The 17,185-nt window shown below is 50.4% G+C and overlaps 1 protein-coding gene across 1 annotated transcript; it reads right to left on the bottom strand.

Annotated features, from left to right (window-relative positions):
- Positions 1–725: 725 nt before the first annotated feature.
- LOC136057141 (histone-lysine N-methyltransferase SETMAR) lies at positions 726–1,645 on the bottom strand. Its single transcript, XM_065749707.1, has 2 exons — positions 1,559–1,645; positions 726–1,490 (listed from the first exon to the last, which is right to left on the bottom strand). Exons 1-2 carry the CDS (start codon positions 1,643–1,645, stop codon positions 726–728), a joined length of 852 nt encoding a protein of 283 aa, XP_065605779.1.
- Positions 1,646–17,185: the final 15,540 nt, after the last annotated feature.

Here is a 17,185-nt window from a genome sequence, read left to right as displayed (position 1 = left end):
AGTGGATGAGCACTGAGATAGAAGTGCAGTCATCCCATCTACGTAAAGCACATCTGTGAGCCTGCACGGTGCACTCTGCACAGCAGCTCAACACAAAACAGAACAGAACTGGTCCCTTAACTAGGAATTTTGGCAAGCTGCTCTGTGACTGGGAGAGAAAAAGCAGGGAGGGATGCATTTAAGTTAATTGTTTGGGGCAGGTTTTTAACATCACGTGTTCTGTGGAACAAGAAAAAAGTAGCAACTCATTTTGAAGATATATTTCTTACAAGATTTAAGGCATCCAGCACGCTGTTTGCAAATTTCAGCACTCCTCTGCCTCTCTCACTCCTCTGGGTCATTTTCAGGGCTGCCTGCTGCTGCTCTCACAACTCCCTTCTCCATCCCTGTGTTAGTGCTGGTTCTTTCTGAAAGCTTTAATATGAATTAGAGACGTAATCTGTTAGCATATGGTAAGCTGTCAGCCGAAAACAAGAAAACACCAATCCTGGGTCAGTAACGGAGAGCTAAACACCTTAAAGCTGCAGTGCTCCTTATTGTTCACCTTGAAAACAGCCTCCCAGACCCTGCAGGGAGATTGTCTCCAAACGCTGCTTTTTTAGCTGGTACTCAGAGCCTCACATCCTTTGATGCATGCAATCAGTGTGAGCCGTCCGTGCTTTAACTGCTGGAGAGCATGGCCTCGTTATGGAGAGCATGGCCTCGTTATGGAGAGCACGGCTTTGTTACGTACCCTCAGGGACCGACGGGCTACGGGAGCTGTGTGTGTCTGCCCCGGGGAACAGGGAGCCGTCCCAGGGCAGGAAGGCAGCGCAGGTGCGGGAGCCGCAGAAGCACGGCTTCCTCTGCACGTTATCTTCTTCTGCAGCTTTCCGCTCTCCCTCGTTCGGTGGCAAATTACGGAATCTCCCGGAATAATCGTAACAAAGCTCCTCTCCGGCAGAAATATCGGCGGCAGCAAAAAGCGCCAGCCTGGGCACCATGGAGTCCACTCGAACGGGCACCATCACCAAGTTGGGCTCGCAGGAGTGGTTCAGGAACCTGCCCACGTTCCCGACGTACGTGGGGTCGACGAACGTCTCCAGGACCCGCCCGCCGTGCACGTGCTCCCGCACCGCGATGATGTAGTTGTTATCCTGGGCCGTCTGAGCCCGCGCTCTCCTGCGTGCCTCGTCCAAACCCAGAACCTCACCGGCGTACTCACACACAAACGTCCCCTCGGCGATGGGCTGCAGGGCGCGGACCCCCCAGCCCTTCGCGGCCGTGAGGAACACCTGCAGCCGCACCCGCAGCCCCCTCTGCACGACCCGCTTCCCGCAGCCGTCGGAGCAGCGGCACATGGCGTTGCACTCGAAGAGCGGCGCGGCGCCGCGGCGCGCACACGGGCACGAGCGTGGGGAGCAGGAGCGGGCGCGGCACGGGCAGCCCGGGAAGGTCACCTCGGTGGGATCCACCGCTCCGTCCGCCCCAGGCACGCAGTCCGGGCTGTACTGCGGGGAGAGCGGTGCTCAGAGCGCGCTGCGAACCGCCGTCCCTCCCGTCTCCCCCGACCCCGTACCTGAAAGGGCGGCGGGCTTTCCCCGGGCGGCCACAGCTCCACGGCCACGGACTCCAGCCCGCCGCTCAAGTCCCGCTCGGCCGCCATGACGCAGCCCCGCCTCCGCCCCGCGCCGATTGGCTGCTCGGGGCGCTGCCGCTCTGCCATTGGTTGAGACGATGAAGGGGGGCGCCTTAAGGGGCGCGGCGGAGGAGGGAGCCGCCATCTTGGTGCGTCCCGGCACGTGTCTGCCGCGTGAGGCGCTGCCCCGGGTCCCGTTTCTGCCCCATCCTCAATACGATGATAGCGCGTTTATTTTCCCATCCACTGCTTTTTGCTTCAAACGTCCGCAGAGCTCTGGCTGACCTCAGCTACAGCCCCGTTCCCTATGCTGGACTACTGCTGTCTTATTTGTAAGAGAAGCAGCTCGGTATCTTCGCGCTGCGTGCTGTTGCTCTGCGGTGGCATTGTGCGGGGCGTGCCCGCTGCTGGGAGCAGGCCCGGGCTCCTCACCCGGCCCGGGGCTCCCGCTGCTCGCTGCCTGCATCGTTCCCCAGGTACGTGGCTGCTGGGGTGACACCTCTGGCAGTGGTGGTCGTGGATCCGAAGGAGATGTTGAAGGTGGATGTGTTTATTTGTGCCTTAGCTGCGCAGAGAACGCTGACCTTGGGAAGTGCTGTTTAAAGAGCGTAATTTATCAAAATGTGCATCTCTGTTTTAGTTGTACGGATGAGAAAACCAATGCAGAAGCACACAGAGTGCCTTAAGTGTTGGATGAACTTTTGTACTGGCTTGTCACAGAGCTGCTCCACGTCTCACCTCTTGCAGCATGCATCACTCAGTCCGTACAGACCGCAACACTCTTCGTTCCCACTCAAAATCTCGATTTCATGCGACTGATGACCTGACTTCATTTTGAAACAGAGAGCAGTTCAGGCGTCATCACACAGGTTGTTTCCTGACTAGTACCAACCCCCTGCAGGGAGTCAGTCCCTGGGTATATTCTGGCTAAATTCACGAGTATGAAGGAAGTATTCTGGCCTCTCATTTGTGGGTGAGCCACCTGCAGAGCCAGCAGCGCTTTGCAGGGCACCTCTCCTGAGTCATATCACCTGTTTGTTCATAGAGAGTGCGGTGTAATGGCATTCTGCTGAAACAGGTTCACGTGTAGCAAATGTTTCTTCAAAAGAAGCTCACTGCTGAGAGAGGCGTAGTTTTGCCTTGCAGGCTGAGAGGATTTCTTCTCTTTGAAGTGCGTGTGAAATTTGTTCTGTGCTCCGCGCCTGCCTTGGGTGCAAAAAATTTAATGTGACATCAGTGACCCCTGTCACAGCCTCTATAAAGAAAATGCAATTGCACGGTGTCTGGGTGTTGGAGAGGGCTCTTTCCAGGGTTGGTGCTGGTAGGAGGGCTGTGCTGGTGGCTCCGTGCTGGGCTCACGTTGATCAGGATGGAGTATCAGGTCCACTGAGAATGTTATTAATTAATACATTGTGTGTTATCACACAGGAGGTAGCTTTGTGTGTGTAAGCCATAAAAATGGAGACCAGCGTGAACAAGGTGTTATGAAAGAGGGAAAAGGAGTGCTCACCTGTCTCTGAAGGTCTAGGTTTGCAGGAAGGAACTCTGCAAAGGAGGAATCTCCAACAAGAGATCCTTCCTTGGTGGCATTCAGCCCTTAACTGAGGTCTGAGAGGGGAATCACCTTCACCTGTGCTCCCAGGGCTGACCAGGTCTTTCCTTCAGGAGCTCATTCAGAAGTTCATGCCGTTTCTCAGCAGTTCCCATACAGTGAGGTTTAGTGTGTTGTGCTGCTTTCAGACACACGTGTTGTGTATCAGCCGTATTTCCAGTCAGCATGAGCACAAAATCAGTGTGGGGATGGAGGAAACTGTACAACATGGTCTCGGCAAACGCTGCAAGCTGAAAAGATGAGCACACAGAGGTCCTTGTACTGGGTGAGCACTGAACTCCATGTGCTCCATGGCTGTGGTGTTAATCAGGAGAGTGGCTGGGATGGAAGTCATCTGAAAACACTCGTGGGCTGGGTGTTGTGCTCAAACCCCCTGGGCTGTGAGCACGGGGCTGGGTGAGAATTGAGTGTTTTTACCTTTGTGATGGATTGTGGGATGAGCCCTTCCAGTTCCTGTCACGCACGGTGTCGTGGTCTGCAGTGTTTCCTTTGGTAAAGGATTTGACAGTAAGAAAAATGCTGGTTTGGGTTTTTGTTTTACTTTTTAAAGTAATGTTTGGTTAATATCTTACAAGGTGTCAGGCTGCTGAGTCGGTAATATTTATGCTCTCAAAAATACGGTGTTTTGAAGTCTTTTATTTGCATTGCTGAAAAATATATGTTGCAAAAGAATAAAAATGTCCCTTATCTTATCTTGCTGCTCCAGAGCTGTGCTTGAGTTAAATGAAATCCATAACTTTCCCATGTTGGGAACAGAACGCATTAGGTTGAAATTAAGTGAGAATATAGATGAGTGTTAGCTGTGTGTGGAACAGTGCGATGCATCACTTGAATTTATGATTAAAGAGTAATAATTCAGAATGACGAGCAGTGAAACAACTCTTTTAAGAGGGGAGGAGCAGTGTGAAGAAAGAATTCCATGTTTAATGCAGTATTTCACTGTGATGGCAAATCAGTTCCCTTTGTCAAGGTGTACGAACAGATTTATGAGTGTACCTATCCAGGGCAATTAGTAAGTCATCTGTATAGGACTGAGAAAGCACTGCTGGCCTTAACCATCCACAGTGTGCAGCTGAAGGAGTGCTGGTAGGATATGTGTCCCAGTCATCTCCAGCTCGCTGTCCTCCCTGCTTACTGTAACTCTGGCTGCTTGGAAGTGGCAGTGCTGTTTTCTTAGGCTTGTAGTTGGACACTCAGTTGGCATTTTTGCTGGGCTGGAGCACTGTAATGTTTCCCATGAATGCTAAAGCTGTGCTGGGTAGGTTTTTTTTCATGGCTTGAAGTTTTTCTTGTTGCTGTGACCCTTAACTTGAGGTTTTTGGGTGTTGCAGTTAGGTGCAAGTGTTTTAGGTGTAAAAGTGGGCAAATGCAGGCACTGAGCGACCAGCAGACCTTGCCTGCTGTTTCCTCTGAGAAGAAGCCAAGCCGTTCCGGTCCTGAAATGCAGGGCAACAACTCATGCTGGACTAATGAGGATGAGTTCATGGTGGGAAGCAAACTACGGGAATTTAAGTCGGTTTTTCTAGATGTCTCACATAACAGCCTCATCTTGGGAGTCGGGGAAACGTGGGTGCGGTCTGTGCTCTTCAATAGGACTTCACCTGCTTTCGCTTTGGCTGGGAAGAGAACCACGTGTGCGTGTGCTTTTTCTTCTACCCCTTTTTCAAGCCCCCCCATCCCCGCGCTCGCGTCCCTCGTTATCCCCACGTGTACCAGGAGGTGGCGGCTCCGGGCTGCGGCGGCTCCGCTCCCGGAGCGGGTCGGCATCTCAGCATCTCCCGGTGCTGCCCGGCTGCGGGGAGACTCCATGAAAGTGACTGCTCGGGTCTGCTGGGAGAGTCGTGCCTCCGCTCGACAGATAGGTAACAGCTCTGCGGTGGTTTGGCAGCGCTGCCGCTTTCCTGCGCGGCTGTGTTTAGCTGGGGACTGCAGAGGCACTGTGCAGATGGTAATTGTTGGGGTGCTGGTGCTCAGAGCTCAGTTTTAGGAGAAGTCCTGAGGAATAAGTGAAGCCTTCAGAGTGAACTGTCATCTGCCCGAGCTGCAGGGCAGCCCTGGAGCCGTCGTCGAGCTGGTGTGTGCTGTGCCAGTGCCGCAGAGCAGCGTTGGTGCTGCATCTGAACAACCACGTGGAAAGTAAACCTTAACTCAGGTGTCCTTGGTGGCATTGGCCTCAGTGCTGCTGCTTCATGGTCACAGCTGCAGTGGTGATCCCAGCCGGGACGTGGCTGTCCTCCGGCTGTGTTGTGGGTGGCTGATGTGGAAGACGTGAGCCTGGTCCTGACCAAGACACGGCAGGAGCAGAGTGCACCAAGGGGTCTGTGTGTGTCAGCAGGGCTCGGCGCAGCTTGCAAGTGATGTCATTTTCTTTTACTTCTGTAAGCCACACATCAAGACATCTTGAAGCACATCACAAAGGCAGCGCTGGGCTGCAGGAGAGGAGCAGGGCGCAGCTGACTCAGCAGGGCACGGCTGGGACGTGCCTCTGCCAAATCCTTCCCATTGTCCTGGCCGTGCTGCCGCAGCTGGAGCAGTGCTGAGCCTGCTGCCGGGCTTCTCCCTTCCCCAGGGCTCCAAAGCAATCCTGTTTTTCCCTCTGTGTCCCAGCCAAAGGCTGGAGGAAGCGGTGGGAATCCTTCCATTGACACTGACAGGCTTTTGGTTCAGCCTGTTGTTGCAGAGGAGGGGACGTAATCTTCAGCATTAAGCGTCTTTGTAATTCGTGTTGTGTTCTGGGGGTTTTCGATCAAATATGGAATAAATTCTTCTTTCTTCTCAGGTCTGCGCCTTGTGCCAAGGAGCACGCTGAAGCTGCTGCGCGTTACCACGTGGAAACTTGTGTACAATGGCCAGTCTGTGTTCCCACTTCGTCTAAATAAATGGTTGCTTAGCATCCAGAATCATCCTGCTTGGGATTATCTCCCCATATGGCAGTGTCGTGGCACTGAATGATGTGGATGCGCGGGGCGGAGCGGAGCCCTTTGTTGCTAGTGGCTGTGCGGCGGTCGCTGCGGTGCTCCAGGGGTTTTCTAACGGCCGAATTCTGGAGGCTTGCCCAAATAACGTGTTGGTTTGCTCCAGAGATCTTGAGCTCATGTGTTCGCAGACCTGTGGTCATGGGATGCCAACAAATGAAGTGGGTTTTTATCAGCGCTGCAAATCTGCTTTGATAGCAGAGTACTGAGGAACTTTTAAGATTAAGGAAAAATCGTTCGTACTGATAAGAGATCTGAGTGCGGTTACCAAGGCTCGTTGTGTTCTCTCTGCATTGCGTGTAAATTCTTCCTGCTTTCAGCCTCGCTTGTTGGCCTGGAAGTACTTTGTGCTTTCTGTATATCCACATGTTCTCTTGTGGTGGATTGTGCTGTACCACGGCTAAACTGTGTTGTACAAAGCATGATTTGCTGACATTGGTGAAATGAGCTTTGTGCCCTTGCCACATTCCCTTGTTCAGAGGGCTCTCCGACCTATCCTTATTTTCCATGCATGCTCAGAACCATGTCTGTGCTCCAAAGGGTTTTGCCTGTCTCATTTCAGGACTTGTTGCTGCTGACAGCAGTAAGGGGTAGAGCATGCTTGACCCACTTATGGCACAAAACCTGCAGAGCGTGCTGGCCGAGGCTGTCCTTGCTGTGTTGTGTGTTTTGATTCCTGCCTTTGTCCTTCCATCTGTTCATCTTGCCTGCAGCTCCCCCCGCTGAGTCCTGCTCTCAGGCTGCTGGCTGCTGGTCCTGCCATGTCTGCTGCTGTGTGCCCTCATCGGGCCACGAGGGGTTTCCATGCCAGTGTCAGTGCCCAGTAACTGCTGGTTTCTGTAGGGTCACGGGATTACCTGGTGTAACAGACCAGAATCTGAGCACTGGTTTCCTTTAGGTAAGTTCATCCCAAGCTGTGAAAGTAGAACACTGCTCGCGTTGCTCAGCAGCAGCCGACCCTCAGAGCTGTTCTCTTTGTCCCTCTGGGATTTGGATATTTGGATGGAGGATGCTGGTGTTCCTGCTCCGTGTGTGTACTGTCAGAGTGAGCCCTTAAACAAATACACAACCTTGCCATCCTGAAGAACACTTGAGCTCATGGCCTGACTTCTAGTTCTGGGACCTGAGAAGGATACATACTTAGTTAAAGGAATTGGATTAAGACACTCTTGTCTGAGATTCACTCTGCTTTTTAAAAGAGGAATTGGAGAAGAGCTGTAGTCTTAAAGTTATGAGAACATTTCCCCTGCTCTTCCCACATGTGTGTTTTCCTGGTGGCTTTGGAGCCGTGATTAAATCCAGATACATTCTTGTATTGTGGCACACAGTGCTGCTGACAGCATAACAAACACTTGGCACATGAGAGATGCTGTTCCCTTGGGGCAGGGAGGTGGGTGCATCTCTGCAGCGTGGCCTTGTTGTGGAGGTTTTCCTCCCCGGTGCCTTTAGGAGTAGGGGAACAAGCAGAAGTGGTGGCTCTGAAGGAGGGCCCCATGGTGACCGATGGCTGTGGTGTGGCAGTGCCAGTCCCATCCCATGTGTTCATGGGACAGCTGAGTAACTGACCATGAAGTGTGGTCTTTGGAAGCATGACCTGGGCCCTCAGCAGCGTGTGTTACAACATCAGTGGTTTCAGTGCTGGCAGTGCTTCCTGAGGAGCTGGAGAGGCCCACTCTGCGTGCAGGGTGTTGGCAGACGCTGAAATGATTGATAAGAAAACTCTTCAAAGAAACCTTTAAGGTTTGGGGGGTGCTTTAAAAACAAATCCAGGCTTGAGGGGGAGAAGCACAACCGTAGCATCGAGTTCCTTTGTGATAAGGTCTGTGAGATTGTTCTCAAATGATGGTGGGATATGAATACATCAGTTCAAAGAGATCTCTCGTGGCAGACACAGCTGTCAGGAGCCGTTTACTTCGTCTGCAGGCGCTGTTTCCTGTGTGTGTGTGCTCTCCCAGCAGTGCCTCTGACTGCGTACCAGCTATCGTGCTTCACCTGCAGCTGAAACTGCGATGGGGGGCACAGCTTTTCTGTGTGCTCCGTCCTGGGAAGCGGCCCCCAACCAACGTGGAGTAAGAGTGCATTCGCAGCTGTGAGGAGTGCATTCTCTGTGTAAAAGAAGGGGAGATAAAAGCAACCCAGCCTGGGTGGTGGGGAATCCTTGGCACAACCCGAAGGTGAAGCGCGGGGCCGTGGGGGATCCGCAGTGTCCGTGTTTTACAGGGCACGCAGGGATTTGTCAAAGGCATCTCGAGCAGAACGCTATCAACACGGGCTGCAGATGCGTTCCTGTTCCCAGGAATGCTGTACCAGTCAGATAAGTTGGCAATACAGTTTTATCTCTGCGGTTCCTGCGTGCAGTTCCTATCGGGCCGCTGCTATCTGATCGTGGGCTCTCGCTGCTTGTATTCGTACCCAGTTCAGTGCAGAAGGCAAACATCGTGGGATGGCTGCGGCATAACCTGGGCAGTGTATTTTGAGAACCACACATTTGTGTGGGGGTATCCACAGCTGCTGCCTGTGTCTCCATGTACCCTCCTGGCAGAATGCAGAAGTGGTCTGTCACCCATCTCCCATGCGACACGCTGATCCCTTCCTGGAGCTGTGGTGGTGGGCTGCACCATGATGCCATATGCCATATAACAAGGTTGGTGTTTTTCCTGAGGGACAGCTGGAAGTGCCTGAGAACATCCCTGCTCCTGCTAAGGTGTTTTCCCAGTTCCCATGCTGGGAACCACGCGTGCAGCGTCGCCCTGTCCATGGGGGCTGGCTGCTGCCATGGGGCTCAGCATTTGCAGCTTCACTACATATAGCAGCAGAAAGGTGGGAATAAGGGCAAAACTTGTGCCCTTATTGTACCAAGGTGTCCTCTTGGTACAAGTTCCTTCCTAATGTCCTTTTTGGTCTGAGTTTGATTTAACTGAGAAAGAAGCTTGGATATTGCTCAGCCCAGGTAAAAATAGCCCCGTTCTGTCATACTCCGTATTTTAATAAACCTTGTGCTAAGTGTGTGTGTTACATGGCATAGCAGAGGTGACCTAAGAGTCTTGTGGGCAATAATTCATCTTCCACAATAATGAGTTTTCTCTGACCCTCTTTGCTGTTTTCCATCTGCCTCAGGCTTTTTGCTAAGTAAGAAATGAAGGGTGTTAACAGATCAGGCTAGAAGTTGTGCTTGTTCTGAAGGACTGTGGCACGGGCAGACACAAGCGCTGCTGTCGGGGTGCAGTGTGCTGCTGCCCTTGTCAGGGGGCACCAGTATCATTGGTAGTGTTTGGTTCACTTGAAGAGTTACCCGAGCATCACATTTCTATCACTTGGGTTGTAATTCAGACCTCAACTTTGCAGACGTGACAAAAAGAGAATGGGAACACAGATGATAGTGGGAGCTGTACAGTAATGGGTGTCACTCTGCTATGGTTGTATCAGGGTAGGTCAAAGTGTATAATCAAGATAGAGACGTAGCTGAGGTATGATATTAGGAACCTTATCTGAATTTTCACCTGCCAGTAAAGCAGTCTCATCCATTCCACCTGCCTGATAGCAATTACTTCGTCAGAAGAAATAATTCCATTTGCAGGAGGCAAACTAAGCTGTCCCATTGTAGTACACAGCACAGCTGAGGATATTGGGGTACTGAGGGACTGCACGTCCCAGAGAGAGCTCAGCAGGCTTTGCTACAGGGAGAGGACAACTGGTGGTTAATACAAGGCACCATTGGCCAGTATGTGCCACTTTATGCATTACATCACTTCCTCGAGTCCCGATAATGAACGGAATGACTGACAGTGTTTGTGATAGGTATTCATAAGAAAGAATAATGTATTCTTTCTTACGAAGGAAATTACAAAGTGTAAATTTTCCTGATCAAATATGAAGATCAGTGTAAATGTCCTTCAGAGTTTGAACCAAGAAGTTGCTGTCTACAGCAGAACAAGGAGCAGAGAGGTTTCCTTGTTGTGAGACTGACCTGCAGGGACTTCATCCCATGTGTCCTCGGAGTCGGATACCTCAACTCCTTCTGTATGAAGAGGGAAAACCCATTTACCTTCTCCTTCTAACACCATTAGTAATATGTTGCTCTTACAGGGAGGCACGCAGATGGCTGCGTGGTGTGTGCTTCCTTGCTCTTGGCCTCAATGATTTCCTCCTCTCTCTTCCTCCCTGTACCCAACAGAAAAAAAACCAAAAAAAACAACAAAGGTTTTTCAGTCTATTTGTCAAAATGAGCTCCAGAGCTTTCCTCCTCAGCCCCCTGCATCCTCCCCTTTTCTTCCTCTGCCTCTGTGTTGCAGAGGGTTCCCCCCTGAGCTGAGGAGCAGGATGTGGCCACGCTTTACTCGAGGAATGGAAAGCTCAGATCCATTTTTAAACCAAGTTTTCCCAGTGCTCAGTAACGCTGTTTGCAGGGCAGCATTGTGCTGAGGTTTGTGCTTCCTCCGCGGAGTTTCTCTGTGTTTGCAGCAGGTCGGTGTAGGCAGTGCTTTTGTAATCTGTAAAAAGATGATGCAGATTTGCATTTGTGAGTGCAGGAAGGTGCTTTCAGAAGGCAGCACGTGTCACAGAGCGGCGTTACGGTGATTAAAGAAGAAAGATGATAATCTCAAAAATATCCAGCTAGAAATATAATTGAAAATAAAACCTCAGCGTGTAGATTTAAAGAAGAGGATTTTTGTTGAGTCTGGTGACTCCGTTAGTTTAAAGACCATTTCCATGTACCCAGTGAAGATTATGCCCCCGGAGCAGATGTAGAGTTTGGAGTCCTGCTGAGGTGAATCGTCTCTTCAGAGCCTCAGTGTGCAGGCAACATAAAGAAGGAAACAGCTGGAGAAAGCTGAGCGGGGCTTCTGGGGGTCGGCTTCCTACAGATTATTCTCCTAATTGCTACAGCTGAGCACACAAGAAGAAAGGCTGAGCTGGGGGAGGCACAGGGTTGAAAAATGCATCCTTTCTGCTGGCTGATGGTCGGCCTTCTGCTGCTGCTAGGGCTGAGGTTTTTGCTTCTGAATTTTAGCAAGCTCAGATGTTTAACAAATAAAATCCTTAATTCTTAATTGCAGTCTCTCGCATCGTTTCAGTGTCTCAAGGTATGTGCTATTCGAATCGCTGCTGGGTACGAGGAAAATGTGGGAACCAAGACCCAGTCTATGTGAGAACTGGTAAAGATTTACCCACTGCCACTGCCTTGAGTGGGATTGGGCAGGGGGTTGGGGCCTCTTTTTGTTTCTTTTCCCCCCTCAAGTGGGCCAGAGAGCCCTGAGTTTCACTGGTTGACGCTCAGCGCCCGTAACTGGGAGGGAAAGCAGAGCGATCAGATGTGCCTTGTTATCCCTGAGCACTTAGGAAATAGTAAAGGGTGCAAGCACTCTAGTACTAGTTATGGGACTGAAAGCAGAGCGTAAAGGCATGTAAGGATAATTCTCCAGGCTGAAGTCAGTCTGGTGTAGTACTATTGCACTGAGTCCTGGTACAAACCTTCCTGCTCTAGGTTCAGTGCCGTTCTGTAGGTTATTGCTTTCTTGGTTTTGAAGTCTTCCACGTGGAATTACATTCCAAACAGCTTTACTCTGGGAAAGTCCACTCATCTTAGGTACAGGTTCTGTGACCCTCCATTAGATTGATGTATGTGCTAGCAATTAGAGGGGGGGGGAAATGCATGCAAGTGATACGAGTGTTACCGGGCTGCCTGGGCTGTGGGACAGCCCTTGTACACGTGCAGAACTGCTGCTGTCAGAGTGCCTCAGTGGGTTTAGGACTGTGGGGTTCCCCAACCATGATCCCGCCTGTGGGTCATAGAGCTGTCCAAGCTGTGACCACTGCCTGTTGGCAGCTGGCTGGGGCCCTCATGGGGTTAAAGTCCTCTTTTTGTTGCTTGGAGGGGGATAGAAGCCATCTCATGTGCATCTTGTAGGAAGCCTGAGCCCTGGGTTTATAAGGGTCGTGGAAGTTGGGTTTCTTTAATTTATTTCAAATAATCTGTTTTGCTCCTTACCTACTGGAGTCTGTCGCTGGAGGAATGATGAATTTTCCCATCATCATCCATCGTCTTCTCGTCCATCTTTGCAAGGGACTGTCCCAAGCACACCTCTTGGGGACGATGTCTTTCTTGGGGCTGAGGATGTTGGTGCCTCTCCTGGCTGCCCGTCCCACTCCTGCACCCATGCACTGAGCTGCTGCCAGCTGGGTTTGTGAAGGTACAGAACACTCAATGCTTGCACGCAGTGATTGTTTTGGTGATCGTTCTTTCATTGAACTCGAGAAAATGGGTGTGTGGTTGGATAAGCAGTAGTGATCGCTGGCTTTGTTCTTTGAGATGGATGAGCTATGCCCGTTGTGTTCCTGGAGCACTGCTTCAGCCAGCTGCCACCAATAAATCCCGCCTCCTGAAGAGGCACTTCACTGAAGATTTAATACAGACTTCTGGAAACGGTTACTGCACTCAGATGCAGAGAAAGCTGAGAGCTATACAAAAAAAAAATCCAAAAAAGCAGTTATAAATCTGAGCACACTCCTTTTTATTTTATTTTCTTGCTTGCTTTTAAATCATGGGATGGTGTACATGACTTCAGGCTTTTGTAGGGTAAGGGACGACCTAAAGAAGGGGTGGCATTTTGGGAGCCTTTGAGCATCAGCTCCTCTTCCTGTTGCTTACTGAAGCTGTAATGCTGGGATGGCCTGAAGAGCAGGAGCCCTTCGTTCCCTTCCCACTGCAGCAGCTGTTGCAGTGCGAAGCCCTGGTAGAAGCTGATCCAGGTGTGTCTGGTTTTGTTTGTTTGCAATGGTTTTGTCTCATTGTATGTTCGTAAAGGCTACTATATCTGTAGCCTCTTCAGGGATGAAGTCCTGTTGTATACGTGAGGTTGGGATTTGCCTGTGAAAGAGCTGGGAGCATATGTGGGTGCACAGCGTGAGCCGTGATGTGGAAAAGCTGGTACACTGCGGATTGCTCATGGGGAAGGGAGAGCTCCTGGCCCTCATCCCACTAAATCTGTGCCCAAGACTTGTGCTAATAAAAGCAAACATATGTATTTTTATGTAGAAAACATTTTTAATGTAGAAAACAATGCCTTCTGGCATTGTGCTTGTGTAGCTGCCTTCTGACCGCACGAACCAGGGGGATGGCAGAAGTTACATCCGCTGTTGCAAAGGCACAAAGCACTCCGTGCCATTAGGCAAAGCAGCTGCAGTTGGGGTGATCTTGGCCAGGTTGAAGTGTGGGATTGCAGGAGGGGGTCTAAGAAGCTTTGGAGCTGGGGCTGTGGCTCAGAAGTGGTGGACAGCAGAACCTGTCAGTAGTGATGGATGCTCTGTTTCAGCAAGTCCCTGATGTTCAGCCCTACAGGTTGTTCAGCAGCGTGCTGTTCTCCTGGGAGCACCTTGGGGTGTTCTCTGCAGCTCTTTGGGATTGGCTTTTAGGTAACTAAACTACGTCGGGTAGCTGGTGCGAATCTCTGCCTCCAAGGGATGGTCGTGTTTCTTGGAATGTTTGTTTGGGGAGCAGGAGGTGAAGGATGCAGTTTTCTCCTTCCTTTGGCCCTCAGCTGTAGCCATGCTGGGTGCAGGTTCCTCTTCACCACTCTTCATGATGCATTTGCTGTGTGTCTTAGGGATTGCATTGTACAAATAGTTTATTCAGTGCTGAGAGCCCTGAATACACTTGGTTAATTTCTTGTAGCGTGGGATTTGTGCTCAATTCTTTATTTTCCTATATATCCAATAAATATTCAAAGCACTGGGCTAAAGAGTATTCTGCAGAATGAACCTCTCAATCTTTTCTCCCGGAGTTGTTCTACTTAACAGGAAAAACGTGCGCTTTAAGAGCAGACTGACAGGAAAAAATGATTACAGTGGATGGTGTGGAGGACCCCAGGGATGGACAGAGTGAGACAAAGATATCCTGGATTCTAATTCTGTCTCTCCTGAATATTTATTCATGCAAAAAAGAGCAGGTTCAATAGGAGACGTGGCACAAGGTCTTCCTGTGAAGAGCTTTGGAGTTCATCTTGGAGGCAGTGTCAATCTTGCAGTGACAAACAGCCGTGGACTCGGGTGGGCAGAAGCACTGGGCACTGTGTGTGGAGCTGGTGGGACACGGTGCTGGTGGGGATCCCTGTCCTGCGGGGCTGGGGAGCCGAGGTCTGGGCACTCAGACTTCATGGAGGTGAAGGCAGCAGCTGTGCAGTCACATCACAGCAGTGATGTGTGCCCTGAGGAGCGAGGTGTGCGCTCTGGTGCAGTGTTTTCCTGTTCCTTTATCCCAGATGAGCCTCTACATATTTGCGGTTCATCCGAAACCCTAAATCTCCCGTTTAGCTCCAGCCCCTGGTGGGGGAATGGAGGGAGTTTTATCACTCGTTTATGTAAGCTTTTGTCACCGAATAGTTAGATTTATGCAGCATAGTTTAGTCAGATTTAGAGGATGCTGTTAACTTAGAGAGAATGACCCAGGGGACGGAAGGAAACTTCAGCTGAAGAAACATTTTATTTCAGTGCCTGGATGAGCATTACTCCAAACAGAGGCGTGCACCCCTAAGCGGGTAAAGAATTACAGCAGAGCTTTTCTGGCTGTAGCATTCATGATGTTGCTTGAGTGGGTTTTAAATTGGGTGTCTATAATTGGCTGGAAGTTGCCTGCAACATCAGGTTGCTGCTTTGTGACTGGAGCTGGGCCTGGTGCCCCTCGGGCTGTGCTGGGGAAGGTGTGAGCAGCTTGTGACCTTCAGCAGGAGCTCCTGATGTGGTCGTCTGGTTTATCTGAGGTTCTCCTGCACTCCTGTAGCCAACCCAAGTGACGTGCTCCTGCCTCGTGGGCACCCAGCAGTGTCGAGGGGGAGCACAACCAGTGCCCTGGGCTTAGGGGAAGCCGGGGAGGAGCAGGGGCAGCCACCTCACCTGGGTGGTGCTGGTGGTCTCAGGAGCATCAGCAGTGAGGTGGTGGGAGCTGGGATTATTTAAGTCTGTTGAGGAATGAGCATTCTTGTGGAGCAGAGAAACAAAAGCTGCTCGTTTGTTAACCCTGCTCTGGATGCTCAGTAGGTGAATAGCTTCCTGTTCTTCACCAGCAGGAGGTTTTGGCATCTCAGGCTGAAAGCGACACGGGCCCTAATTCCCGAGCCTTGAGGATGCTCTTACTTGGGATCAATCTCAGTGGGAGTAGTGTTTGTTTGTCTCCCTCTGGTAGGCAGCTCTGTGAGTTTTGGTGTTCGTCTTTTCTGGCTGGATCCAGATGGCATTTCGTGTAACTTGATGTGGGTGAGCAACCTCCAGTGCAGTGCGGGCTGCTCACGTGGACGCTGGTTCTTGGCACGGCTTTTCCTCACTGTTCACTAAGTCCCTTTATTGATTCTCCTTAAATCCAGCCTTAGATGTGCAGGTATTACTTTGATGAGTACAGTAAAAGAACCTAAGAGACCGAAACCTGCCTACCCCGATCTCTGCAGCTTTTCAGGTTTCAAGTGTTACAAGCATGCTAAGTCTGAATTAAATTATTGCATATCATGCGATTGCCCGTTTAGGCAAGTGTTGTATTTAACTTATGCTGTGAAGAAAAGGGGAAGATAATTAGAGAGGAGAGTTTCTTTGTTGTTTTTTTTTTTTCACCAGGATAAAAATCAAACAGCATCAGTAGAGCTGGACATGCTATGGAGGAATTGTGCGATATATATTCAAGACAGTTTAGAGTCAAATCAGGTAAATTAATGAGTTGTATCAAAAGGAGCTATGAAATTCAAATCTGCATGGAATGATTGTAATCTTGTGACTGTGACAGAAGTTGCCCTCACAATACACTGATAATACCCATGAAAAGCTAAGTGAGATTAGAAAAGCTGCACAAGCAGAAAATAGACCACGGTTCTGTCTGTGTTGGCTGGACGCAAGGAACCAGAGATTTTCCATCTTGTAAACCTCTTATTTTTGGAGCAGAGTAAATAACCTGAAAGGCTGGACAGGTCTTGCTGAGTCCTGCACAGAGGACAGCAATCCAGCTGACTGCTGCGACGCTGCCTTATTCAGATGGGCTCTCCTGGTAGAAGCAAGCAATCCAACACAGGAAAGCTTTCAGCTTCCGAAACCACATCTATTTAAAAGCCTGTTTAAAAGGAGTTGTAAAGGAACAGCTGAGAGTGTGGTGCTTCCAGGCAACGTGGCCTGGGAAGGGCAAAAGCCAGCAGGGTTAACAGTGAGTGAGAGAGAGCCATCCAAGTTAACTTCCTCACAAAAGCAGGAAAATGTGAAGAACGTTTAGAAACGGTCAGAATATGTTCTGATTGCATGTGGAACCACAGGATGCGCTGAAAAGGTTCTGATGAATTGGCAGTCCTAACGTAAAGCACTCTGAAAACTGAGTCTGTAACAGTCTGGCACTCGTCCTGTTTTTGTAGTTAATTTGTAATCAATAGGAGAATAATAGCGACCCGAGTCATGGTCAGGGAAAGTGGTGTTAGAGAAGAAGAGCCAGATGCAGCGTGTGCCTCGGCACAGCGGGGCAGCTCAGGGCAGCTCTGCTGGTGGGAGTCACCAGAGCAGTGCTCACAAATGGGGTCGGCAGAGGATGGCTTAAAAAAACGAGTCAGGTAAGAACGTGGCAGGAGCAGATGGCAGGACTTTGGTGGAAAAGGAACTTTAAATATGGACTGTTAACCCTGACAGCAAACTGTCTTTGAAATCAACATCAGTGTTTTGACTGAGGAAGGCTTCCCATGGTCCAACTAATGAAGTTTTGGTCCTGGGTGGGTCAGTGCCTCCAAAACAGGTCAGGAAAAGGAGTAAATAGTGAGGTGATAGCGTGATTGTACATGTGTTACTGCTCCATGGAAAACCTGTGTGGAGGAGGTCCTGCAGCATGCAGAGTTTCATCCAAAACTCTTAGATAAAAAACCTCATTTGGCTCTTGAGGGTAAGTGCCCTCTGATGTGACTGTGTTCTCTGATGCAAGAGAGCACCACCACCTTTGTCTGCAGCCTTGTGAGCTGGTTTCTTTTG

This window comes from Cyrtonyx montezumae, unplaced genomic scaffold, assembly GCF_038088225.1.
Source record: "Cyrtonyx montezumae isolate F1298 unplaced genomic scaffold, pur_monq_1.0 scaffold_6, whole genome shotgun sequence".
Taxonomy (NCBI): Eukaryota; Metazoa; Chordata; class Aves; order Galliformes; family Odontophoridae; genus Cyrtonyx; species Cyrtonyx montezumae.
The sequence above is the reverse complement of the archived record's forward strand: the minus strand, read 5'-3'. Positions and strand labels throughout refer to the sequence as shown.

Excerpts from the sequence above, each read along its gene's own strand:
- LOC136057141 (XM_065749707.1), bottom strand. The coding sequence starts at position 1,645 with ATGGCGGCCGAGCGGGACTTGAGCGGCGGGCTGGAGTCCGTGGCCGTG. Across the intron at positions 1,491-1,558 it reads AAAGCCCGCCGCCCTTTCAG|TACAGCCCGGACTGCGTGCC; the intron begins GTACGGGGTCGG and ends CTCTCCCCGCAG.